This window comes from Sinocyclocheilus grahami, unplaced genomic scaffold (genome assembly GCF_001515645.1).
Source record: "Sinocyclocheilus grahami isolate Dianchi unplaced genomic scaffold, SAMN03320097.WGS_v1.1 scaffold61.1, whole genome shotgun sequence".
Lineage (NCBI taxonomy): Eukaryota > Metazoa > Chordata > Actinopteri > Cypriniformes > Cyprinidae > Sinocyclocheilus > Sinocyclocheilus grahami.
The window spans coordinates 793,640-821,387 of NW_015505240.1; the positions used below are offsets into that span (position 1 = coordinate 793,640).

The 27,748-nt window shown below is 38.7% G+C and overlaps 1 protein-coding gene across 4 annotated transcripts in view; it reads left to right on the top strand.

Annotated features, from left to right (window-relative positions):
- Positions 1-11,533: 11,533 nt before the first annotated feature.
- The window catches only part of LOC107584536 (CUGBP Elav-like family member 4), an 81,794-nt gene continuing 65,579 nt past the window's right edge, over positions 11,534-27,748 (top strand). For all 4 annotated transcript variants that reach the window (XM_016271183.1, XM_016271184.1, XM_016271186.1 and 1 more), the window contains exons 1-2: positions 11,534-12,146; positions 12,675-12,723. In XM_016271183.1, the coding sequence (XP_016126669.1) occupies positions 11,931-12,146; positions 12,675-12,723 (265 nt within the window). In that variant the 5' untranslated portion in view covers positions 11,534-11,930. The remainder of the gene's footprint in view (positions 12,147-12,674; positions 12,724-27,748) is intronic.

Sequence of the window (27,748 nt, forward strand, 5' to 3'; positions counted from 1 at the left end):
ATATATATATATATATATATATTTTTTTTTTTTTTTTATATATATATAGTACTGTATATATTAAAAACTATACATTTAGCATCAGAAGCAAGAAGTGTTTGCCTCTTTGAACATTTCTTATCATTTTATAAACATCTACTATCTTCTTTGCATACATCAAAAAGTCAGAAGATCCTCTAACAGAAGTGAAAGTTAGTAGGGCCACTCTTTGAACTACTTGCGGTGACTTAAGACGACAGAGTCCAAACCAGTTGCAACTATTTCTTTAAAATGAGTCTTGTGGCACTCTCTCTATGTGCGTGTATCAGGGGCGGGCAGCACTTCGCTGCCGTCTCCTGGGCGGCTGGCATTCGATGCAAGATATCTCATCATTCCCCATTCTCATGCTAATGAAGCTAAAGATCATGGCTGTGACGGATGGATGGGTGGAGTGAGAGGAGGGGCTTTGGGAGCACGCTGTTCGCTGTCACTTGCTATCCTGACACACACACACACACACATAAAGGCTCATCATCAAGAGCACCATAACTGGGGGGGCCAATGAACTCAACTGAACTTAGTCGAACATTCAGGGTTACACTGTCACAAATGAGTTAGCTGTAGTTGGCTGATTGGTTGGTTAAAATGGTTTGGTGTAGTCTTGTGGTCCAGAAAAGATAAAAGAGGACTGCTGATTTCGCTGGACTTGTTTTTTAATACTTTGTTGTTCTTAATTTGAGTTGTCCATGGGCAACTGTGTTATCTCATCCAGTTTGTAACCTTTCAAAGCAGTACTATTGCCATGTGTGGACAAATGGGATTGTGTATATCAAAACTAGTTATGTTACACACTTTAACTGTTATGTATTGCATTAAAAATATGGTCATATTCTTCCCCATACACTTTTCTCCCACAAATTAATTATTTTATTCAGTAAAGATGCATTAAATTGATCAAATGTGACTTTTAAATTGTGAATGCGACTTTTGCATTTTTACAAAAATAATTAAAAATGCTGTTCTTTTGACATTTTTATTCATCAAAGAACCCTGAAAAAAAAATGCATTAATTTCCACAAAACATTTAACCAGCACAACTGTTTTCATCATTGATAATAATAAGAAATGGAATGTCAATTAGAATATTAATGAATGAATTAGAATAATTTCTGAAGGATCATGTGAGTAATGACTGCTGAAAGTTCAGCTTTGAATTTTTTTTTAATTTTAAAATATATTAACTAAAAAACCAATTGTTTTAAATTGTAATAATATTTCACAGTGTTACTGTTTTTGTTGTATTTTTGATCAAATAAATGCAGCCTTGGTGAGAACTGGAAACTTATTTTTAAAAACATAAAAAAAAATTCTTACTTTTACTACCAAAATTTTAAATGCAGGCATTTTTCTTGATATAATGTTTATAATTATTAAAGCGTTTAATGATTTTGTATATTTTATTTAAAATTGTAATTTGACCCTAAATTTGAAAAATATTTGATCGTAAAGCTTGTCTGATATTTCATTTCTGTACCAAGTCATCAGCATCAGTGAGGCCAAACAACTCTGCATATCTTCACCAGACAGGAAGTATACAGATCCTACTATGACAAAGACTTATCAAAGAATATTAATTAGCATATGTGTTTGGGCAACCCACAAAGTTTATGTCAGCATGACCTCCTAATTAATATTCATGAGAGAAGCCATCATGTCATAAATAGTTCATCATGCCCACCATTTTAAAACATGCTTTTTTTTTGGCGCCACAGCACACTGATGTTAAGTAATGCTTTGTCTTCTGTCTGTGCAGTTTACAGGCTCTCTATAATGGAAATATGGATTTGTGTCCCTCCACGACTCATCCAGGTATGCTTGCTTGACGTCTGGCTCTTTCTAACAATGCTTTTAAGAAGCAAAGCCAAGTCTAATGGGTCGGGCAGGGTGCCAGAGAGAAGGTTGTGTCAGGGTCAGTGGATGTTAACCTCCTAAAGAGCACCCTGGGGCCTGTTCTAAATATACAGCATGTGAGCGCGGCATCTCAGCCCCGTCATTAGATAATGGCGTTGCAGTTACTCCACGTTCTCCCTGGAGCGGAGCGAGATTAGAGCGTGCCAATACCGAGGACGTGGCCCATGTCAGATGTCAGAGACGATGGGTTGGATGTCCGCAGACACTAACATTTGCTCTTGTAATCCAGTAGAGGTCTTTGTAGTGCTGCTTAAGTGCTTTACGTGTAGGTGTGGGAAGCCTGGTGAGGTCGGACATCTAATTGACCTCATTTCCTCTGGTTTGTGCCACATTAACTTGGCAAGAGTCATTGCACATTGTAGTGTCGCCTGAAAAGACTTGCACACACTTGACATGCTTTCACTGGAGACAATGAATTTGTCCAACCACAGTATTTTACAAGACTATGTAAAGAATCTAGTTTCTGAATGCACATTTAATAGCTCAAAATCACTTAAAGATATTTATTCTATTTTACTGGAATAATAGTATAAAGGTGTTTCAGATGATGCAGACAGCCTGCTGACTAGTTGCTGTAAAATTTAAATATAAGCTCAGTGTGGGTTACATTAATAACGTATCACAAACTGTTATTCTTACGCTGCAATTAAATGTTAGTATACTGTTGTGATACGTTAATTCTTGTGTAATTCAGCCACATGTTAATTCTTGTGTAATTCAGTTTCACAATGTGGTTTTTATTTTAAGTATGCTGGGTTTCTTCAGTAGTCTTTGAAATGACGTGGATCTTTTGTCCGTGATCATTTTTGTGGTGGCTCTCAATCAGGCAAATTTGGATAGACGTATAATAAACCAGAACTGGGATATGTGGAAACCTGAAACCTTTCCTTAGAATTTCACATTGACATGCTTATTATCCCATCAAAATAGAATAAATATCCTTGATCTTATACAGGATATCCAGAGGCTATTAAAAGTATTAAACTATATTTGTCAAGGTGTTAGGATTTTGTTGTTGTTGCTTTCCCCTAGTGGCAAAATTAATTGAAATGAAAATATATTTAAAAAATGTTTTATATATTTATTCCATGGTCTGTCTGAATACTCGATTCTGATTGGCTGGCAGGTATGCATTAAAACAGTTTAATGCACAGGTAGTTCCAAGTCAGTTTAATCACCGTTCTATATTAATGTGCAGCTTTAATTGATGCGCACACACACCACTCGCACATAAACACAGTGAGAGGGAGAGAGGTCGGAGATTGTAGATCGCACTGCGCACACACAGAAACTTATTGTCGGTGCTGCCCTGCGACTTTTATTAATAAAATAGCATAGATGTTAGATCGCTACATTATCTTCCTCAGCAATGAGGTAAAATATATATACTTACATATATATTACTATTATTGAACTGTCAAATAAAATACACTAACATTCAAAAGGGTCTGTAATTTATTTATTTTAATTTGTTTTAAGAAGTCTTATATGCTCACCAAGGCTGTATTTATTTGATCAAAAATACAATAAAACAGTAATATTGTGATATAGCATTACAATTTAAAAGAACTGTTTTTATTATTGTTATTATTTTAATATATTTTAAAATGTAGTTTATTCCTGTGGTGGCAAAGCTGAATTTATAATATTTTTTAATTGTAATATACTGCTCAAGAAACATTTATCACAGTTGAACATGATTATTCTTCCTAATATTTTTTGGAGAAACTATATACTTAAGACTTTTTTGGGATTCTTTGAATACAATATTTATTTAAAATAAAAAAATGTTTATAACGTTATATAAAAGTCTTTACTGTAATTTATGATCAATTTAACGAACATTTTTAAAAAGTATTATTGACCACTGACCACAAACTTTTTAACTTTTAGAAATATTAAATATGTTAAATGTGCCCAACAGAGTATGAATTTGTATCTTTCAGTAAAATAAAAATTCATACTGTGTTGGGCACAGTATTTACGTGTTCATGCAGTGGAATCATGTTTTAATTTAACGCATTTGCATGAACACAGTTGATTTTGTAGCTTAGATTGTCTTATAAAATAAAAAAGGTCTTGAAAAAGGTATAAAAATAGGAAGTACTAATAGCTGCAGATACAATTTTAGTGTTTTTGTACCCGTTAAATGCCTAGAAAGCTGGCTAGAGCTATAGTAGAAGTGTACTAAGCATACTATGACTGAAATACTAGTGTGATCTGTTTTTTGGTGGGGCCTATAACATAGCTGACACTTATCTGCACTTAATCGACGCCTGTATGGATTATATTGTCCCATCTCTATCCTAAAATCCCTTTTAACCAGGTACTCTGTTGGATACTTTACACAAAATGAATGTATATGGTTCTTACAAAGGGTCCCCAAAGGGCTCCAAGTAATTTAGCTCAGCGGCAGTATTTTAAAAATTCCCCCTGGGTCTTTTTAAAGGATACAACAGTTAAAAAATACAACAGGTTGTTTATGCTTTCTTGTAGTGGCTGACAGGCTGGCTATTTCCACAGAAATACCTCATAAAGCATGTCGGCGCCTTTTCCATTGTCACCTTTCTCTCCCTTTGGAGTGGTTGCTGCCCAGAAACAGCACCTGAAACACAAACACATGATAGCAAGTTTATGGTGTCTTCGGAGTATTTGAGACTGACTGATTGTCCAATCATTTCATGTAATTGCTTGCACCTGGTTTAGCAGAAGGAAAATTGGTCCTGAGTGACTTTGCTCTCTCCATAGGCACAGTTTTTCACTTCGAAGGAGCCACTGTTGTCACTCATTGCAATGGTGTAGTCATTTCATCTTGCTTTCTCTTTCTCCCCCCCCCAATTGGAATGGTCTTTGGCAGCACTGCACCATGTGTTATATTTCCAGCAGCCATGCTGAGCCCCAGGCCCTCCGCTCGCTTCCATCGCTGTAGGGCAGTGGCAGGTGGCTTCGCCCACCTCTCTAACACCTTCCCAGGGGAGCAATCAGGGGCTCTGCAGGGCCAGACACCCAGACACCACAGTCACTGTAAAGAACGAAGTGGAGCTGATATGACAGCGAGGTGACACGTCTGCCTGTGGCACAGGTGCTGTGGGACAGCCGAGGGGTCAGAGGTCACAGGATTCCAAACCACTGATTAAAGAGAAGGGACTGACATGAGGAGAAGTTAGAAGCCACATACAGGTGAGAACCCCTCTCTCTTGGTCTAATCCTGGTGGGAATAATGTAACAAGGAATTCATGTGTTATGGAATTCATAGGTATGCCTCATGAGAAGCATTTATGTGCACTGATAAGAAAGAAAAAAGTGTTTTTAGTACAAAACAAAAGGCAATCAAATCCTCATTCATTTTCTTAAAGGATTGTACAACCAAAAATTAAATCCTTATAACCAAAAACTTATCCTTATAATTGGTGATTTATGTCATATCTAACTACTTATATTTATAAAATAATTAATGTTTGTTGATTTATGTATGTATGTATTTATTTATAGTTATATTTATCTATAAATGTGTATATACACAACCATTCAAAAGTTTGGGTTCGGTACTAATTTTAATGTTAATTTTTGTTAACTAATTTTACTGTTAATTTTTGTTAACATTGTTATTATTATTATTATTGTTAATATTAATAATAATATCAGTATTATTATTAATGTTAATTTTTGTAAGTCTTTTATGACCACCAAGTAACATTGAAACATTACTGTCACATGACTGTGTGTGTGTGTGTGTGTGTGTGTGTGTGTGTGTGTGTGTGTGTGTGCTGAATGAAAGTTTTTAGTTTCTTTTAAATAAAAAATCTTACTCTAAACTTTTGAACAGTAGTGGATATGTATATTTTTATATATGAAAAATGTATATATAAACTATAATATAAAATATTATATTATAATGGAAGAATAAAAGCACACAAAGACAAAGGGTAAGTGAATGATAACAGATTTGTTTGTTTTTATTTTTTGAAGTATAAATTTATCAAAAGTCCATCAAACACTGCTGCTTGATGCGAAGATGTAGCTTAGGTCACTGCCATTTTGGCCTTTTCCTCAAAGAGAGCTCCGCTTGTCTTCTGAATGTGGATAATGTTGTTGCAATGCTGTGTTTTCTTCTACAACGGGGTAGAGAAGTCAAGAGTCAGCTGAGAGTTGTGATTCAGGATTTAAGTTTGAAAGAAATGCCCAACTGTGTCAAGTGGTAAAGCGCTAATCTGTTTTCAATAATGCACTAACAACCAACGGCTCCCCTCTGATGCAAAAAATAAAGAAAAAGCTCACCGCTCACACGATAAGCAGCTCTTCTAGAGTAAACAATAATTAAAGAGAAAAACTCCACCAATCCATGCTTTTATTCGTTCCATATATGTGTCCCTTGGTGTTGATCCAAATAGCTTTTTTCTTATCAGTAAAATCACATCCTTTTCAGCAACATAGCTGTTAAATTTATGAAATTCAAGAGTGGCTTTCTGTAAAGTTTATCAGACTGGCATGTATGATATTCTCAGTGGATCTGATAATTATCACCTTTTATACGCTTGCTTAGTTGTTGTTGTTTTCTGATTTTGAGTCGCATGTCTAATTTTCTTTCTGCTTCCTCACATTTATATATTCCAATTAGCTGAACTCTGTGTCATTTCCATAGCGCTGCTCTGTCAAAGGTTTTTTGGAATTCTGTGCTCCTCTGCCCTTTCTCTGCTCATCCTCCTAAATTACACTGAGATGATGAACCGCCTCCGAGGCTCAAGGCTTTCTGAGATTTAGAACTTTGTCCTGGATGAAGGACAGGTTAGGAGAGACATTAATATGCAGAACAGGTAATATCAAAACCGCAACGTACTTTATGGCGCCTGGCACACATTATCAATCTATTTGTGCAAGCTGCCCTGCAAGAATTTCATTTGCCACTCGTTTATTTGCCTTCCTCAACAATTACACTGCCGGAACAGGATTTGATTCAAAGTAATGTTCCAAGGGCACAAGTTACTTCAGTGCACTCTATTGTCAAAGAGTGTGAATTGTCAAAAAAGGCTTTTGTTACTTTCAGTACAATTTTATAGCAATCTATTTCAAGTAAACCCATTTTTAGAAGGGGTCAGTCGATGTACACTATTGGCCAAAAGTTTTAAATAATTAACATTTTTTAAAGAAGTCACATTGCTCACCAAGGCTGCATATATTTGATCAAAAATGCAGTAAATATTTTTACACTTTAAAATAATTATTTTCTATTTAAATATGTTTTAAAATGTAATTTATTCCTGTGATGGCAAAGCTACATTTTTGGTAGCCTTTACTCCAGTCTTCAGTGTCACATGATCCTTCAGAAATGTTGATTTAATGCTCAATTATTATTGGGACCCAATTAATATGAATGAGTCTTATTATTATCAATGTTGAAAACAGGTTTTGCTTCAAAACTTTTTTGTGGAAACTGTGATACATTACTTTCAGGAGTATTTGATTAATAGAAAGTTTAAAAAGAACAGCAATCCTTTCAAATAAAAAAGTAACATTATTAATATCTTTACTGACACTTTTGATCAGTTTAATGTATCCTTGTCAAATAAATATGAATTACTTTTTTTTACTTACTCCATACTTTTGAATGGTAGTGTATCACGGTTTCCACAAACTACTGGAAATTCAGTTTTGCCATCACATAAATAAATTACATTTTAAAATATATTCAAATAGAAAACAATTATTGTAAATTGCAATAATACTGTATATGACCATTTTAAGATTTTTGCTGTATTTTTGATCAAACTAATGCAGCCTTTGGTAAGCATAAGATACTTCTTCACTTAAAAAAATGTAATTTTTCCAAACTTTTGACCGGTTTTGACTAGTTGTGCCTCGGTGAGAATATTTCAGCACCATGGACAGCAGCTTACTGTTGTCCAGCAGCCATGCAGAAGTGTAGAACGACACAGGCAGCAGGCCTGCTGTTGAAGAAAATAACATTTTGATTTATTATTTATTTCTTGACAAAAAAAAATATGATTGTCATTTGATTGTAAGGCTCATTCAAGATAAAATTTTAGGATGAAAATGTGAGACTCTCCTCTTGAGACCACTCCTCTGCTGAAATTTAGATTGGAGCATTCCGGTTCCACTCCAGGTTCATCAACCGTACTCCCAGCGACCTACGGTGCTCCCTCTGTAGACCAAATTGGTCTGTAAATTACCCGTTAATTGCATATGATTATTATTATCATGACGATGGACGTGCTCATCAGACGCTTTTCATTTGGGCCGGCTTGAAAACAGTGAAAGGGACGAGAGAGAGGTGAAAAGAAAGACTATAGGGAACAATAATGGCAACATAACTTATATAATCGTTGCGATACTATGCACAGAACATAATTATAATGATTTGTGCTAACACATTTCGTCCTTGTATTAAAAATATGGCTCAAGGCAAGTCGGGCGTGATCTCGGGCAGCGCGGCCCCAAGGGTATGCTTGCAGAACCGAGCGCAGTGCCCTGCCAAAGAAAGCGGACTGACTCAGCTGGGCTGGGTTATACTGACAGTCCGAAATGACATTAACGGGCCATTACAGCCTTTTGAGTGCGGTAGGAGAGAGGGCCACGGAGTGTATTTCGTTTCCTTTTCAATGCTACTTTGGACTGCATCCAACATTTTTAAATCGCATCGTTAAGGCCAAACACATACAAGATTATACGGTGTTTTAATATTTGCCCAGTTGACCTTTGGAACATGAAACGATAAGAGATGCAATGTAGATACAAGAGCTGCTGAGCTATAAATTACTTATTTGGAAAGATGCAATTAAGTCGCTCTTCTAAGAAACATAGCATGCTGCAATGCATTGCATTTTTTTGTATTATTGTGAACTCTTAAAAATAAAGGTTGCACTTAGAACCAAAAAGGAATTTACAATCACACATCATAGAAAACCTTACACATTGTACAAAGTGTAAGCGTAAACAACTATTTTTTCTTTTTTTTTATGTTGCATTTATTTTTTATTGTAATGTATCTATTTTTATTTTATTTTATTTTAGAAAACATGCGCACTGATGCTTTTTTTAATATCCCAAGAACCATATATCCAACTCAAGGATACAGTGAAATTCATTGAAACACTTTTAACATCCATGGTATGAACCCCCCTTTTTTTTCAGAAAACCTTTTGTGCAATGAAAAGGTTCAATGGATGTTAAAGGTTCTTTGTGGAACTGTAGATGCCATCAAAGAACCTTTGTTGTGCATGAACATGTTACATTTGGTATCATGTTGGTTCTCCACTTGATATCCAGTGCCAAATCTGAGTTTTGAAGTGAAACCAATTGAGAATCATTGTTCTGAACAGCTACGTCATGGGGTTTTCAAAGCATTCAGAAGACCTCCTCTAAAGTGGCTTGTTGTATTCCTCCACTTTAGGGTCACTTGAGTGCTCCTACCTGCCGTTGTACTGGTGCTGAACACATGTACACCTGTTGTTCTCCGTGGGCCTCGTGCTCAGCAGGAACTCTGAAGCAGCCTACAATTTCCCATCATTATGAGCAGGTGCTTTGGTCTCGACAGTGGTGTGTTATTGTCAGCATGAAAAACGCTGTGGTTGTGTGCTCTGGTGTGGAAATTGGAGGCTTGCATGCAACGTTTGCACATGTGCATGCACACTTTGACTGTCAACAGCGGTTCATATCGTGGATAAGTGGGATTTTAGAGGTGTTCAGGGCTCAGGTTAGATGTTTGGAGGCGTCACTCAAACCTCCAAGCAGTCTTCATTACATCTGTTCAGTCAGTCTTCATTACATGAAGGTTGTTTTTCCTGACCAGGAAGAACAGCAGATCTCTGAAGGTTCATTGATGGGGTTATGTTATTAAATTGAAGAGACACTTTGTTTTTGGCTTCAGTGAAAGACGAGAGTTTATTATTGAAGCAAATGCTCTATAATCATTCGCAACAGCATTTTTATCTGATGAAATCCAAAGACACAAAAAAAGTAAGCTCTAAGTGAAAATATATGACTATAAATAATCTCTCTAATAGTACTTAAAATTTCCACTGTCAGCTATTGACCTGTTACTCTTGAATTATGTTACAGGGACACAGAAAATATGACCATGCTGTAATTCTACTCTAAATGCAGCCATAAATGATAATCAATTTAAAAAAAATGTTTTATGATAAGATTTTAATTGCTGTTTGTAATGTCAATTTCAATAGGCATAGATTCTGAACTCTAGCAACATCCAGATTGTGTGTGTGTGGTCCTGGAATTTCCTACATTATGGGGGGCCAAACGTCCCCACAAGTATAGTGATACCAGTAAATTTTGACCCTGTGGGGACAATTTTACAGAATTTGTTTTTTTGAAAATCTAAAATAGCAGGGGTCAAACGTTTGTATTATGCTCACCAAGACTCCATTTATTTGATACAAAATGCAGTAAAAATAGCAATATTGTGAAATAGTATTACAATTTAAAATAACTGTTTTCCATTTGAATATATTTTAAAATGTAATTTTCACTTAGAGATTGCTAGTAAACTTTACAATTACAAAGAAATGGGAAGTAACTTGTTGAATTAAAAGTGACATTTTGAAGTCATCATTTCTTATAAAATTTAATGTTTTATATAATTTTATATTGTAATTAATTTGAAAAAGCATTATTATAGTGTGTGATGGCAAAGCTAAAATATATTGAAATGTAATGTATTTCAATTGTAATATAGAAGCTGTTGTTGTTTTAAGACATCATAAACATTCAAACTATGATATATTTGTTTCTGCATTATTTCCAAAATAAGGTTATTAAGCCACATATGTAGCACTCATATATTGACACAGTACCATCCAATCTAAAAAATGCATTATGATGGCACCAATTGACCAAAACCATACAAAGCACTCAGATAAAAGAGATGCTCACTGGAATGGACACTGGGTGTGAACGATTTAAAGGTTTCTCTTTGGGAACCAACAATATTGTACAGATTTGTATATGTATCACACCCATTCCTGAACACGCACACACAGTATCGCCTCCCTGCCCGTACACACCGCGCGGAGGAGCTCACAGCCCTCTTTCTAGCTCGTAAATTTAAAAAGAGACATCGATTAAACACAAATACATTTTAGTATTTCTTTGATAAGTAAAAAAAATAATAATAATGATAAAATTGAAATGATTTATCCCGCACAGCGGGCGAGGTTACATGCATAAGGCTGTTTTTGCCCTTGCACTTTCCGAGTGTTTCAGCACTGGCGCTGTCCATTAGATCCCCTCGAATTTTTGTGAATCCTTTGATGCTTTCCTGAGAAATGCACATGGGGGAAACATTATGCATTAAAGTGCGTTGAAAAAAAACAATGCATACATGTTTTTTGGAAATAAACAGATTGAATGCCACTATGTACAAGTCTAAGGTGCGTCATTCACAAGGCAGCGTACAAAGCCGAAATGTGATATTTTCTTTATTTATAGTCCCTCTCCTTCGGCGGAACATACCATGTTCCTGTATAACGATGAGAGGGGGAGAGAGAGCGTCGTGTGACATAAAGGGAGCTGCTTTTTCTTCTCTTCCTCCCCACTGCACTGAGCGCGTTTGAGACAGCCCTGTCGGTTTAAACCGGGTGGACACCCATACCGACTTCTCAATGCAAAAAATAAAAGGGTAGCTAGAAGCTGGGGCGAGGGGAACGGAGGTAAAGCGAACGCTCTCGGTCGGTCGGTCTCTCTCTCTCTCTCTCTCTCTCTCCCTCTCTCTCTCTCTCTCTCTCTCCTCTCGTTTTTATTACATGAATGAATGAATTGAGTAGTAAGGGGCACGTACAAGGAAACACGCCTCCGTCCGGACGACCAAAACGCGTTTGATATTTGACTTGTGTTCAATGGTACGTGTTTGCATCTGTACATTTTCGGCGAACACCAGAGTAGGACGTCTCATCCCGTCGTTTGAAACACTTCTGAAGGCGTAGCAGCTGAAAGTCCTCGCGGTGAACATGGCAACTTTAACGAACGGACAGGTGGACGCCGCGGTGCACGGAGGAGCGGCCAGTACGAACGGGCTCGTGAACGGAATAAGCCACACGCACAGTCCCGCGAGCTGCGCCACCATTCCCATGAAGGACCACGATGCCATCAAACTGTTCATCGGACAGATACCCCGCAACCTGGACGAGAAGGACCTCCGGCCGCTCTTCGAGGAATTTGGCAAGATCTACGAGCTCACCGTGCTGAAAGACCGCTTCACTGGCATGCACAAAGGTACGTTTCACACTCGGTTCCTGTCACTAGAATGTCTTGATTTGCTTTGCCTCCGTTTCCATCATAAAATCGGATGACAGGCTTGGATGTACTGGCTGTTTTTAATGCATATATAAAATGTGTTAGGGAATTGTTCATTCATCGGTGTACTACGAAAGTTAAGTATTGATTTAGAATTGTTCCGTAACCAACACGAAGCGAATTTTGTTAGATAGCGATTGAAGGCGTACGGTACTTCGGTTTTTTTTTTACGCGAGCCTATTTTGAGGTTGGGGGGTAACACGTATCGTATTCTGTGTTTCACGCTCTTCATACTTCCTTTCTTAGTTGTTCATTTTTGGTAGTCATGTTTTGAGATTGCACGCTGTGCATTTGTAACGTTCTTATTTGAATATTAACGTTGGACAAATACTGTTTAATAACTGCTTTTTCCTCTGTGTGAAAAGTCGCTCCGGCCGCTCTTCGAGGAATTTGGCAAGATCTACGAGCTCACCGTGCTGAAAGACCGCTTCACTGGCATGCACAAAGGTACGTTTCACACTCGGTTCCTGTCACTAGAATGTCTTGATTTGCTTTGCCTCCGTTTCCATCATAAAATCGGATGACAGGCTTGGATGTACAGGCTGTTTTTAATGCATATATAAATGTGTTAGGGAATTGTTCATTCATCGGTGTACTACGAAAGTTAAGTATTGATTTAGAATTGTTCCGTAACCAACACGAAGCGAATTTTGTTAGATAGCGATTGAAGGCGTACGGTACTTCGGTTTTTTTTTTTACGCGAGCCTATTTTGAGGTTGGGGGGGTAACACGTATCGTATTCTGTGTTTCACGCTCTTCATACTTCCTTGCTTAGTTGTTCATTTTTGGTAGTCATGTTTTGAGATTGCACGCTGTGCATTTGTAACGTTCTTATTTGAATATTAACGTGCCTACATTGTGCTGACTAGATCTTCAAGAATAGAAAAGCCTGAGTTCTACAGGCTTTTCTGAGATTTTGTAAAGATGGAAAATATAATTAAATCAGTATTAAAACAATAGAAGCCAATAGACCGTCTCCACCACAGTAGAAAAACAAATGTGTGTGTACTCTATCTTCTGTAAACATTTCCCTCAATTAGTTTTCTTTTTTTATGTGCACAAAAAAAGAAAAAAAAAACTCGCATCATATAGTATCTGAGACAAGTAGCCTATTCTCTTGAGCCTTTTGTCTAAGTATGATCGTGCAGGAACTAAAGGTAAATGGCATCCGTCAAGACAATGAAAGAGTACATTATGAGAAAGGATAGGATTTGTGCTGAAAGTGTCTGTCCAGTAACCTCTTAATTGGGAATGTGTAGTCATGATTGTTCCTGTTCTATTGCTTCACAATAAAATATTAATTCATGATGACAGTCTGCACAATGCATTTCAGTGTGGTGTGTTCTAGCAGTAACAGCAGCTGAACTATAATTACCTCCTGCTTATCTTCTCCTCGCCAGTTGGTGTCATACGCAGCAACTCACGTCTCCGGTTAGGTTTGGCCACAACTGTGCCTTGTTTGTGCGCTCGTCTGCTCCTGCAGTGTGGTAATTACTGCCGAAGCTGTGTACCTGTGGTGTGTTCGGAAAGATCAATTCCTGGAGCCCTCAGCCAGGGGTCCAAAGGGGGTCTCCCTAGGAACATCTTCCCAGGGGTGTCATTATTTTACAGGCCTGTCTAATTGATCCCCAACCCAGAGGAGATTGTTTAGGGTCACATCAGTGGCTAATTTACTCATCCATCCCTGGGAGCTGAGGGAAGAGCTGCGTACCCCAGCCCCAGGGATGTAGTCCCTCTGTTGTAGTAAACAAAGCTGTCCTCTGTATGTGCCTAGCAAAAATGTGGCTTTGAGAAGCGGGTCTGGGGAGGGTAGGAGGTTATCTTTTATTAATAGCACTGCTGGAGCACTCCCCGTCCGGTGGTTAATCATGTTGCTCATGAACTATGGGGAGTCGTGCCGGCTGATTCTAGGAACTGTCTCATTTCTACAATATATGGTCCTTTGTACCCATCCCCCCACTGCAGGGCCCGTATTCACTAGTGTGGTCGTCAGGCCTGCATGGCTCCATGTTGTAACTAGGGATGTAACGGTATGAAAATATCATATCATGATTCTAGTGACCAAAGTTATCACGATTATCAATATTATCACGGTTTTGTTAGAAGAAGTTGAGGTTGATTTCGAGTTCACATACAAACATAAATAGATTAGGCTAGTTAAATTTTTCAATTTTAATGTAAGACAACATATTTTTCGTCAGTGATAGAAATATGATTTAAGACGGTAGTGTAAGCAAGTTTAGTTTGAAAACGTTTAATAGTAAATAAGACACAATTAGACAATATTTGAATAAAATAATAATAATAAATATTTATTTGCAACAACTGATGGAGTACTGAATGCTGCACGCACGCACAGCGTTGTCAAGGTAACATTTGGTCAGTCATTCCCTTCGCCAAGGGAGTTCCAAACGCTTATACGAGACCGTAATACCCTGCACCCTTCAAAGAACACACTTTAAGGGCTCTACCCTTCGAAGGGAGTAGGGCATAGTGTTGCTCACTTCTGTTTGGAAGTCGCCCCATGTCTCTTGTACCACCGCAGAGGTGCGGACGCGCTCTCTCGTTTCATTCAAATGCAGCTTGCCGTCTTGAGTCTCAGTTTTTATTTTGGTATTGAGGTAAACGTTACCTTGCATTCCAGACAGGGTGACCGTCGTCGATTAAATTGCCTTCAGGACTCTTGTAAAAGCCCAAATACGACCAGACCACCGATTTGGTCCTCTTAGATGGCTGAAAAATCTCCCGAGCGTTGTCACTGCCTTCCGCCATTTCGTCTTGTGCAAAAAACAACAACAACACTGCATGCTGCTTCTGCGTCAGACTGATGTTGGCTGGACAGGATTTACCGCGAGTTTTCAAAATTGCGATAATCAAACACGGTTTTGATGATAATTAAATTTTAAACGGTAATACTAACCGTCAGGGCATTTTATCGTGATTTATCGTAAAACCGGTAATCGTTACATCCCTAGTTGTAACTGAGTTTGGGTACTCATTCACTCCCTCTCCACAACATAAGCATTGGCGTCAGTGTCTCTCAAAATCCATTTCCCTTTGGCAGCAGTGCCGTTCTCTCCGTACCCTGGAGTACGCTGAGGCCTGTCCGCTCTGGAGCTCTCGTTGCTTCAAGAACTTAATATGCTGTTTTGTAAAACTGACCTTTTCCTTCACTTTGAGAAAAAGTAGTAAATTTATAATCGCTTGTCACTGGGACAGTACCCTTAAACAGTGCTAATATGTATCCTTAAAGGGATAGTTCACCTAAAATTCAAATTGTCATCTTTTATTTATCCTCATGTTGTTCCAAAACTGCATGCATTTTTTCTGTCAAACGTAAAAAAATATATTTTGTCTCAGTGTTTTTTCTTCCATAAAAAAAGGACCCAAAAGTTATTTTGAGTTCCACAGAAGAAAGAAAGTCATGTAGATTTGGAACGACATGAGTGTGAGTAAATGATTACAGAATTTTCGTTTTTGGTTGAACTGTTCCTTTAAAGTCAGCATGAAAAAGAATTTGCAGTCGTCTTTTCCCCCTCTTCTGACATATATCTGAGTGTAACAGCTTCTCAGAATGAGAAAAAAATGGGTAGGACTTATTTTTGTCCACTGAGAATTGATTGGATCATTGTTTGCTAATTGCTGTGATCTCACATCAGAGTGACAGCTTGCTGGATTGGAGGGATTATTGTCTCGTCCTCGTGCCGGTGTACACGTACGTCATCACAGAAGACATGTTGTTGCGAGGGGAAAGGAACATTAATGTTTTTGATATAAGACTATAAGGGCACATGAATTTAAAATTATGGTGTGCACAGATAAATCATTTAAAATAAACACTGCAATATGTCATATTAAAAAAAAATTCAATTTTGATTTCATGGTGACTTCAAAGGATCTGCACCAGTGATGAGCTAAAAGCTACCAAGCTTTCCCTAAAAGTATTTTTTCTGACAGTGCCTCCCAAACAAATTATTATTTGTTAAAGCTAGATAAATACTCTAGTCCTACAGTTGTCTGCCCTCCTTGGTCATTAACATGATCGCATTGTCTTGTTTTCATCATTATAGGAAGTTCTCCATCTTGGCACTTCATCCGTCTCCACCTCCACCCACTTCCTCTTTTCACACGTTATCACCTCATCCAGCCTGCTGCATGTCTCCGCCATCTCTCCTCTCCCAATCATGCGATTTCTCTTTCCATTCACAGGCTGGAAGGGGTTTTGTCATCCATTTATTCACTCACTTACCCTCCCACACACATCGTTCAAGATTTACCATTACACTCCATGCTGAGATGAGGTCCTCAGAGCAGGTCTGCAGATCTCTGTTGGGGTCTTAGGATAACGGAAAAGGCAGAACCTCAAGCTTTTCACTGCAAATATTGGTGTCACTTAAAGTCGGTTTCTGCTTCTTGCAGATGATTGGTTAGATGTTGGCATGACAGACTGGGGCAGTTTGGCGAGCCAGACTGTCGAGATCACATCCAGACACAAAATAATAATTCTGTCATTATTTACTCACCTTCTTATTGTATGTCTTCTGTGGAACTATTTTGAGAAATGTATGAAAGTCAATGTTGTTTGGATCCCAACATTTTCCTTGTATGTTCCTCTGAAGAAAGAAAGTCCTATAGATTTGGAACAAAATTAATGTGAGTAAATGATGAATTGGATTAAAAATTTTTTGAGTGAACTTTTAATTGCTAGCGGTGCAGTTTTAGTTTCTCTCTCATTTTCAGCAGATTCTAAAATCATTAAAAAAACGATCCTGCATCGTATAGGTAAACACCAGAAGCGACCATCGTTGAGAAGCGTGAGCGTTTGAAGTTGTGGTGAGTGTAGGTGGAGAGGGAACACGTTTGATGCTATAAAGAAGCACGTAGGAGGAGACACTGTGTTTTCGTACTGTGCTGCTGAATTCACGCCGTCTATTTTTGATAGTCATTATTCTCATGCATATGGTCTATGTTTGTGCTCTGTTTTTGATATGCAGACGTGCCATGCGGGCATACATTTGATTTAGCCATGCTGGATATGCATCTGGAGCAATGACTAAATAAAGCACTATGCATTTTACGTGTGGACTCTAATGAGACATTGAGTGGAGGGGGCTCCATTCATCCTCATGCCTGAGCAGCCAAAGTAATGATTCTGTACATCAGTTATCTAGTCTTTAGACTCCTGTCTCTCGAGAGAAAGTGAGAAAGAGGCGAATGCTGCAAAACTGGCTAAAGGACGGCGATCGGTAGAGTGATGGATTGAAAAAGAGAGTGGTAGAAAGAGGAGAAACAAAACAAAAAGATGGATGAAAACGGACTAACAGAGAGTTTAGCACCGGAATGGGATTTGGCTTTAAACTGAGTAATAGAAGTCGACAGTGAAAGAGTTGGATGGAGAAAACCGGGTACGTGGGGCAGGCCTGAGTTCTTGAGTCCTCCAGCACTTTCATTTGGCTGCTCGGCGTGACTCAGCACAGCTAATAGAGGCCATTTGTACCGGTCACCAGCAGCTACAGGAAACATGCTGCGGACCGTAAAGTCTTCTCCTTGCACGCCTTTTAGCGTAGGGGAGATTGCCGCTATGAATTATTGTCTCTCCCAGCCCACAGAGTCTGCAGTTGGGACAGTTAGCATCTTTAGTGTCTTGATTAGCTGCAGCTCACAGCTAGCTGTGTTTGAGAAGTGAAGATTAAGTTGATTAAGATTCCTAACGTCAAAATAACCATGTCCAAGGTGGTCTTTATTTTCTAGACAGTCGTGTTTCGAATGTCCAAACAAGCCCTCCTTGAAAAATGTACGAGTAGGAATGTTTTCCATTGGGGTGATGTGTTATCGAGAGATTGTGTTAACGGGGAAGAAAATTCTGTTTCTGGGCAACCTAAACCTGAGTTTCTGGGCAGGATTTTTCCAAAAGACAATTGGATGTCCTTGCCGGAGAAAGAGAAACACTGGGTTTTTCCTCCTGTGGCTGGGTGTTAATTCAGCTCGCGTCCTGGACTCACTATTGCATTGCTGTTGCATCATCTGCACACACAGCGTTTCTCTTTTTTTCCTCTCTAGCTCGTTTGGATCTGCAGATGTTCCGAGCCTCGGCCCATCCCAAATCCTCTCAAGCCTCTAGTCTCCGATCCCTCATCCCTGCCGAGAAAGTGTCAACAAGCTCCCGTTTGAGTGCGGTTTCTGCGCCACATGATCGATGCGACGGTTTTGTTTATAAGCGAGTCGACATGTCATCGCGGAGGTCGTCTGCACTGAATATAAGTAGCAGTGGCCACACGAACATGCATGTAAATATGCATCCATGACAGCAGGCCCATTTTTCAGGCAGACAGTAGCAGGGTGGCGGAACTGTTTTTGTCCAGTGTTATTTGAGGCGATCGCCACAGAGGTCGGCCATTAAGAAAAAAGATAGTTACTGAAGGTGAGCGATGACTTGCTGATGAAAAAGAGGGAAAAGGAAAAGCTGCATGTGTTGGCCGCAGGTTTGGAGTTCTACATGATAGAGGTCCTGTCTGGCAGTCCTAACCTTGCAGTGGCCTTTATTGACTAGTGTGACCCTGTTGTGCTGTCTGAATTGGGCCAAAATGTAACCATTTTCTCACACCTCGAGACATTTTGAAACTCATCTCCGTTCTTTCAGTCGTTCGGACCGCTTGGAGACTTGTTTATGTGCAACAGCTAATCCCAGAACACTCATCTCATGAATTTCATATGTATCTACCATAACTCTCTGTCAGATAGCTATGCTGCGTTAGGCCATGGGAAGTTTTAAAGTGAAAGTAATGGCGTTTGGCGGAGGCCATTTAGTTTCTAAATTGAAAACTATGCAAATACGCTATGCTGCGTAGCTTTTGCAGGCTTCCTAAAATTTTATCCTGCAAGCTTTATGTCCAGCGTAATGGCCTTGTTGTGTTTTCATATACTTAAATAGCGGTACTCGAAGAGCAAGGCAGGGCTAAACTGGGTTCTGTCTTAAAAGTTTTATAAGGTTTAGCTGTAATTTCATATAAACTGCGCCGATGAAAAGCCCGAGGCCACACCCCCCTCTGCGGCATGCTGGTTTTCTCTCACCCTGCCTGTGAATCACAATTTTGATTTGAGAAGCTCCGAAGACTTGCAGTGTTCTGACAACAACTCTAGCTAAATTAATAGTTTCTGTTTTCAAACTATAGTTGCATCATCTAAGTGTTATTGGGGGGGGGGGTGTGTGTTAAATATTTAAAGGGTTTAGGAGTGATATGTGGACTGCTGTCTAGGTAGTGTGCCCAAAATACAGCCAATTTTTTGACTATTTTTTTAAAACAGAAAATATTAATATAATGTCATATTTGTATATTTAACTAGATTATATAGATTTCATTATATAGGCTCTTAAAATCATGAAATGGGCAAATGGGCATCATGAAATGGCAATTTTTTCTTGTTTGCTGCATTTGACGTCACAGCTCAGAACAGTCAGTAGCTAATCAGCGCTGACATGATTTCCTGTGGCTCTAGAGTGATTTGGTGATTGGTTCAAATTCGGTGTTTGCCCATGAACAAAGAGGGAAGCATGCAGGTAGCATAAGTCTGGGGTATTATAGGTATTATAGGTATTATAGCTTTTTTAGGCAATAACCTATTTAGACCCATGATTGCTTATTTTCTCCTCCAGAAACTGTTTTCACTTTTCTTCTCTGTGAGCAAAATATAAATATAACACCAACCACATTGTCAGTGTAATTTAACATTTAATGATTTTTTTAATTCATCGTACCTGATGCGTTCTGAGAATCTGCGCAGCATCCATCTTGTTAAAAATACACCTGCATGCTCTTTTTGTCTGAGCCCTTTACATAATTTTAAATTCTTTTTTTCTGATTATGTGAAGCGTTGCCTATTTGTTAGTCTAATGATGCTGTATTCAAATTCCATTAATTATCAGGGTGTGCAGAGAATGGTTAGGTAGAGAACTAAAAGCAGACAAAAGCCTAGGTAATAACTTGGATAATTTTCATTATATGGACTGATTTAAGCAAGCAACATTTTAATTACTTTTTGGTGTAGACGAACACAAGGAAGGAGAAAAAGAGAGCAAACTATTTTGGAAAGGAATGAAGGGGCTGTGTACTGTTAATCATCCCTCTGTCTTTTTTATAGTAGTTTGTAAATTGGGCTACACTGAAGCTGTAAAACGACAATAAACCTGGTTGTTAGACTGGCTGTTGGTTGTTTGGCTGTGAGCAGGTTTAGACATGCAGCCTTTTTTTGCATTTTATCATTGAATTTAAGGAAAGATCTGCAGAAATGTGAGTTGAGAGTAAAACTGGTAGCTGAAAACATTAGCCAGATGTTGGACATCTAAGGGCAAGAGTGACATGCACTTCTTTGCTTTGCTTTGTTTGGTTTTGTTTGCGTATGTTTGGTTTTGTCCTAGTCCCGTCTTTCCCTTGGAAAGGCCAATTTAAAAAATATCTTCTTGGGTGTTTAATGTGTTTGTCTAGTGATATCATTTTCTTTAAGAAGACCTGGAATCAAATGAAATCCTATATACAGTATATCTACCATAATTATGTGCAATTTTCAGTATGTCCTTTTTGATAATGGCACTTTTTAAATAAAACCCATTTTAGCTTTACAAAAAAAAATTTCAACGTTTTTATTTTTTATTGATAGATTGATTGTATTTTTTTTGTTGTTACTTGTTGTAACTTTGTAAATCATGTTTGTCCCAATCCTGTGAAAATCTCTTTCACAGACATGTGGGCCAGGCTGTGAGATGTACTCCTGAGCACATTCCCACACAAATAAATATCTGTTAAACTTATAGACTCATCCAACATACAAAACTAAATACTACTGCTTCCTGCAGTGCATGTACAGAAATGCAAATAAAATCCTGCGATGAACAGATGAAACAATATTCCGTGGGTCAGTGATAGCATGAGTGCACACACAGTGTGGTAGAGTTACGGGGCCGTAATGGTTCTTTATTTTATTCAACACTCAACCACCATTTCCGTGTAAACAACAGCCTGCGTGTGTATTTATTGTATTTAGTGTATGTGGTAACTAAAAACATCCTGGTACTTGGTTTCAGCTGGCGTTTATTATATTTTCTCATCTTATTATACAAGACTGAACCAACATTTGTTTTTGTCATATTGAATAGTCAAATATATTAGCTATATTAAGCATAATTAGTCTTTTCTTTTTGACAGAAACAACAGTGCATTGAGAACTGCTGTTTTGTGAGCTACATGTCAGAACAACCATCCGTCTGTATTTTTTATTATTTGGAGAACTTGCCACAGAGTACGTCTGTGCAGACACAAGGTGTTCTCATACCTGTGCTAATGTACCATCTTGTGCTGAGCTGTATTGAGATTTATCCTGCAGGGTTTGATATAAAACAGAGGATGTGTGGAAACTAGTCGTTTCTAGAGAAGCAGGAGGGCATTGTGGGATATGTGAGGGTGGAGCATATGCTTTGTCTGCAGATCGAGATGGTGATATGATACCGGCGACTCCAGCACGTGGAGATTGCAATGTTTATGCATGCGGCATATACGCAGTACATGCGTAAGTGTATATGTGTAGCATTTAAAATAAGCTGTGTATTTCTAGTTTTCTTGTGGTTTAGAGTCATAGTGTTGTTTGATACAGAAGTGATTTGATGATGCTCACGTACCCTAAGAAAAACACGTAATGATTTTGGAACAACCCCCTATTAAACCATTATGAGATTATAATTAGCTTGACGTCTACTGAAACAGTCTATTTGTTATTCATAGGGGACTACGATTTTTTTTATTGAGGCATTGTTAACAAATAAATCCTCATTAGTGATTTTCCCACTCAGTGTTATTGCATGTAAATAGGATTTTAATGTCATGATATTTATTGGTCTGCAATGCTTTCGACTTAAGATGTTTAAAGACCAACCGGACTGAGCCTTTTTGTCTATGCGTTTTTTTTTGGGTTTTTTTACAGCTTTTGCTAGGGCTGGGTGATATAGCCAAAAATATTATCACAATATTTTTTTTGCCATATCACACAATATGGCTGAAATTCAATTATTTTTCCCTACGTTCTGTGTTTTCCATTTAATTTTTTTTCTGGATTCTGTGTCTTATGATTTCATACAAGTTTATCATCAAAAATGGTGTCTAATGAAGTGAATTAATAAAACTTTAACAATTTAATCAATCTTTTAAAATGTAATGCAAATTAAAATATAACTTAATTTACAACAAAACAATTATTTTGTCAAATAATATGCTGCAAAACAGAACTGTATAAATCAAAATATGGATGAAAGAATGTCTTGGTTGTATTATATTCCTTAAAAATAAGAATATTATTATTTTTACATTGAGAAGTACATTTTAGTATACAATAGTAATATATTTCTGTAAATAAGTAAAACATACTTTTATTTTAGCGGGTTGTATTAAGACCTTTGTATTTCAGTGTGTATTTGACAGTAGTTTTTCTCAAATGAAGCAGTGAAAAGCTTGTGAAGTGAACTCTAGATCAGCTCTGGAGATGAAGTTCATGTGGACTCCTGAAAACACTGTGAGAGTTTGTGTAGTAGATGAAACTATGCTACACACAGAGACACACAGAACATGCAGGCTTAATATGTTTATTTCTGCTGTGTGATTGGCTGTTAGATTAATCCATATGGAGTAAAAATGCTCAGAGCTTATCGTCGTTAGACATACATTTTATTGCAATCTCGATATTATTTATCGCCCAGCTGTACTTAAAGCTATGGTACCTGAAAGACCGTTAACGTAAGGTTAAAATGGCTAAAACAGACCTTAGGAAATCTTGCAGGCTGTTTAGAAATAAAAAAAAGTTGTTGTTTTGCCTGTTTTCAGTCTATCAGGAACTAAAAAAAATTCAGTGTTATGGAGTTCAGGGTCAGTTCAAACCTTCTCATTAATCCACCGCCATCAGAGTGGCTGAAAAAAAAAAAGGACCCAACTTGTTAGGTTCTCGCACTTCTCATTTCATCCCACGAATTAAAAGTGCATGGAGTTTGCTTTTCAAATGGAGGTGAGAGAGCTGGACAATTGCAGGCATCTTTTAAGGTTTGTTTTGGGAATTAGGCGAATATATGAACAAGTTATGGCTTTATTGTTTTTTGTTCTTGTTTTTTTGAGAGAAAGAGAGTGGAGGTCAGATGAATGCTGCTGGGACTAAACTCAAGGATCTTCAGGATAATATGTTTGGGTTTAGTGGGGGGATCTTTCATTTGCAAGAAAGCACGAGACAGCACAATAAAAATGGATGGTGAGGAAGGGGGGCTGGATAAAAGAGTAAGGGAGCGGGGAGAAAGAGAGAACAGGAGAGTCCCTGAGACAGATGTCACCCTCACCACAGATTGATGGCTCTTGGCCAGTTTCCACACCAAGCTTTAACCCTGCTGTCCTTTGCAGTAATTTATAGGTGGCGTTTTTTAAAGATTTAAGCACTATTTTGTGGCCATCATGGCCTCGGACAGAGAATGAACTTATAATGCAGGGTCACAGTCAGTCCAGAGCTAAAAATGAGCCCACCTGCACCCGTGCGGTTCTGACAGTGCGGTTTTGTATGTGTGCATTTGTTGTTGTATTCTCACAGGCCAGCCTGATTAATTAAAATTTAGTTTGTTTTGGGGATGTGGATTTATTTTGAATATACAGTGTGAGTTTGTATGACTTTCAGGGTAGTAACTTTCAGCTTGAAGCATAGACTGGAAAGAGGACGTGTAGGGAGACTAGACACCCTGTGCAGCTTTTGGCTGTGCATCCAGTGGACCCAGCTGGGCCTGGTGTTGGCTGAGGTGTATGAGAGGCCCTTATGTCTGCAGCAGTGGCTGGTGATCTGGGGGGAGCCTCTCTAGCACATCATCACTCATTTGCAATTTAATGGCCCCAGAGATCACCCTTTCCTCACCCCACCAGCCCATTCACAGCATGGCAAAGCTTATTAACAGAGGTTTTAAATCATAATCTCAAGTGAATCTACTGCCCAATCCTTCCCCTTTCAAGATGCACTGCCAGTGGGGTCCACCAGGGTGGCGCTAAAAAAGAGCTCTTTTGTTTATTCTCGCAGGGTTCAGAATTTTTGGCATTCCCATTCATCTAAATGGATAAAATAGACATTTCATAAGTCCACTTTTTAAGAGCCTCCAAAAAGAATGTGTTACTGGTAGGGCTGTCAAATTGTTTAAATTTGAATTTAGTGATTACTTTATTCAATTTCTGTATATTTCCTACTTGCTGAAGGGCAGAGGTAGCTAAATAAAATATAACATTTATTATAATGGGTTAATGTGAAGATCGTTTTAAGTTAACTTAAATTAGAAGTTAAAATTTATATTAATTTCTTTTAAATAATAATCAATTTTTGATTCTGTTGGGAAATATTATTTTTGCAATTTTATTGGCATAGATATTAGATTCTTCATCAAGAAATTGCCATAAACACAGTGTACTTTTGCTTTGTTTCTTTTCTAACAAAGCATCTTTCATTAGTTTCGATTCATGACTCTGTTTTCCCTTGAGACCCCCTGTCGATTCAGACATATTCTGTCTGGAGATAGCAGGCTATATTATAGTTCTACATGGAACATTATGGCTTTGTAAGAATGTCCCAGGCTTTGATGACACTGATAACTATAACTGACTAAAAATGCAGTTTTTAGTAGGTAAATGATCTAGTCTATGCAAACTACTCTCATGTCATGCCCACGTGTAGTTGCATGCTGTTTCACTACCTCGGATGCCCTGCCCAAGGGCATTAAATTCACAAAAAAAGACATGAAATTTAAGCTCTGCAGTCCTACTTATTCAAGGAGAGAAAGATAGCATTGGGTTCCTCTGCCAAACGGATAAATATTACGAGTTTTGAGGATTGTAGAAACGCTTTCCACCGTGGGCCTCCTCACCCTGAGCAGCTTAGCTGTCCTCTTTTTAAAAGAGTGAGGAACATGGGTATCAGCGTGAAGCAGCCGCGAGGGCCTGCGCAGCGTGTGTCTGTGTGCATGTGCCGGATTTTAGGAGAGGAGCCATAATGCTTTGTTTCCTGCAGAGAGTCAGCCCGACTTCCTGTCTGGGCCGCGCTCGCATTGGAAGTGATGTCGAGCACGCATTTGATAAAACATTATCTGTTTACCAGTCCTATTACGTGCGTTTGGCATGTCCTTGGAGTTGATTGCCGATCCATATTAGCTTTAGTAAACGTCTTAATTGTGTTAAATGGGTAGAAAAGCTGGCAGATTAGAAGCCATTAATGAGCGTTGTGTGAGCGAGCGTATTCCCGGGATGGCACTTTTGTTGGGTTGGCAGGCGAGAAGGGAGAGAGTACGCCAGCGTCACCTTGAAACTTGAAAACACTGGAGAAAAAGGTTATTGTGTCTCAACTGAAAAGAGGTACACATCGCTCTCTTTCTCTCGCTTTCTCACTTGCTCTCTGCACCCTTTACAATCTCTTTGGATTCTCTCTCTCCCTCTCGCTCTCCCTTTCCATCTGAACAGAAGATAAGCTCACTGAGGAAGAGTTTAAAGGACTCTCCATTTGTGTATAAATAGCTTAGGATGAATTATTGAAGGACCCAGGGTTACTAATAATCCCCCTGGACCTATCCGACAATGACATAGAAGATAGAGGGAAAACAATTACACAGGGTATCTCCCGAGGAGGACTGGGTGGAAGGATGGAGGAGGAGAGGGGGGTGCAGACGAAGACGGTGCAGAAGCTCCTCACCGGCTTCCCGTCTTGGCTAATAAAGCCAATTAAGTCGGTAGAATCAATGGACATGCGAGAGGTCCCGGAAAGAGGAAGCATAATGATTCATGTCCTCCACCCGGAACGTTCCGTCTCTTTTGTCCACGCGGTCAGGAGGACAGCAGGACACTGACGGGATGAGACAAGGGGACTGCGGGGGAATATTAAGGAGCTGTTTGTGTCTGCCGATGTCAATGCAAGGACGGCACCGAGAGGGCGAGAGGTGCAGACAGACAGGCCGGTCACCCTGCCACGCTCTCCGTCGCTTTTGGCAGGACGGTCTTTACGCTCTAGCCCGTCTGCGCTTCACAGCCCTCAGATTCTCCCTCTTCATTGTTTTCTGTCACGTCTAATGCGGATAGAAGTGTTAACTGTTAACAGAAGAACTGTTAACACAAAGGAATTAAAAGGTATACAAAAAAGTATTAGAACGATTGCTTTTATATTATTAGTATTAGAAAGGCAAACATAATACAAAATACTTTTTTTTCTTTGAATATAAAGTTCAAAAGAACAACATTTCACAGCCGTGAGAAGGTTTGACACGACATGCAGCGGTACCGTCTCAGTCTCTGTCCGGCGGGGGTGAAATAATTATAATGCTGAAGGTGAGGTACTCACCTTCATATTTCTTAATTAAATAACTTATAAAGTAATTTGAAAACCTTGTGTGAGACGTAATTTCACAAACAGCGTGAGTAAATCAGCGTGCGCGCTCTCTCAAAATATGCAAATGTCTTCAAATCACCACATCGCGTCTGCACTATAAGCGAGCTGCACGCTGCACAGTTGACACAGGAATTGTCACTTGCACAACAGAGGTAGTGTCACATTGTCACTAAAGTTTATAAATTGCATTACTTTTTAATTCTTGCCAGTGTTTAACCATTCAGCGCTCGCGCACTCTCCTGGAGACTGTGCGCTCATGCACACTCGCAGCGCACACACATAATGCCAGGTTCACATTTCTCCCTTTGCAGTGTGAATGTGTTGCGTATTTTTTCCGCGCTCATGTTAAAAGATTAATAAAGCGTGCACACTGCACACGGTTGCGGCCCGGCAGTGCATTCCAGGAGCGGTGCGTCTGCAGCAGTGCAGAGATCGTTTCCACACCGAGTCTATTTTTGCTGCACTGCAAGCGCTGAATTAAAGTAACAGTGCATTGTTTGCAGTAAATATGAACATGGATTGACACGAAAATTTAGTAATTGCACCATAAATGCATATTAGTAAAGTCTACTGTGTTTCACAGTCAACGTATATGGCTTTTTGACTAGGTTTAAAGGGAAAGAGCACTTTTAGATAAACAAGGCAATAATAGATGGCACTCCTGGAGGTAGGAAAACAAAGTTCTTTATGAACCGCAGGATTGCTTGCAATAAAGATTTCAATGCAAAAGGAAAGGCAGTAGAGCTGACTATTTCTGTCAATCGTAAGTTTATGATAACGTAAGAAAAGAAAAATGTTTTGCCACTTGCTTGAGCAACTTAATATATAAATCTAGAAGTAAATGCAAAAGTAAAAAGCATTGAATAATGTGTTGCTTATATTTATTGTGTTTAAACATGCTGAAAAAGCATTTTCAGTGACAATGTTTGGATTTGAAATCAAAATAATGGATAAATGTTGTGTTTGTGGTAAACTGCCACAGATCAGTAGCGGACTCCTGTGTGAAAGCTGCTTCTCCTCTCACAAGAGTCACCTAAGAGGGGAA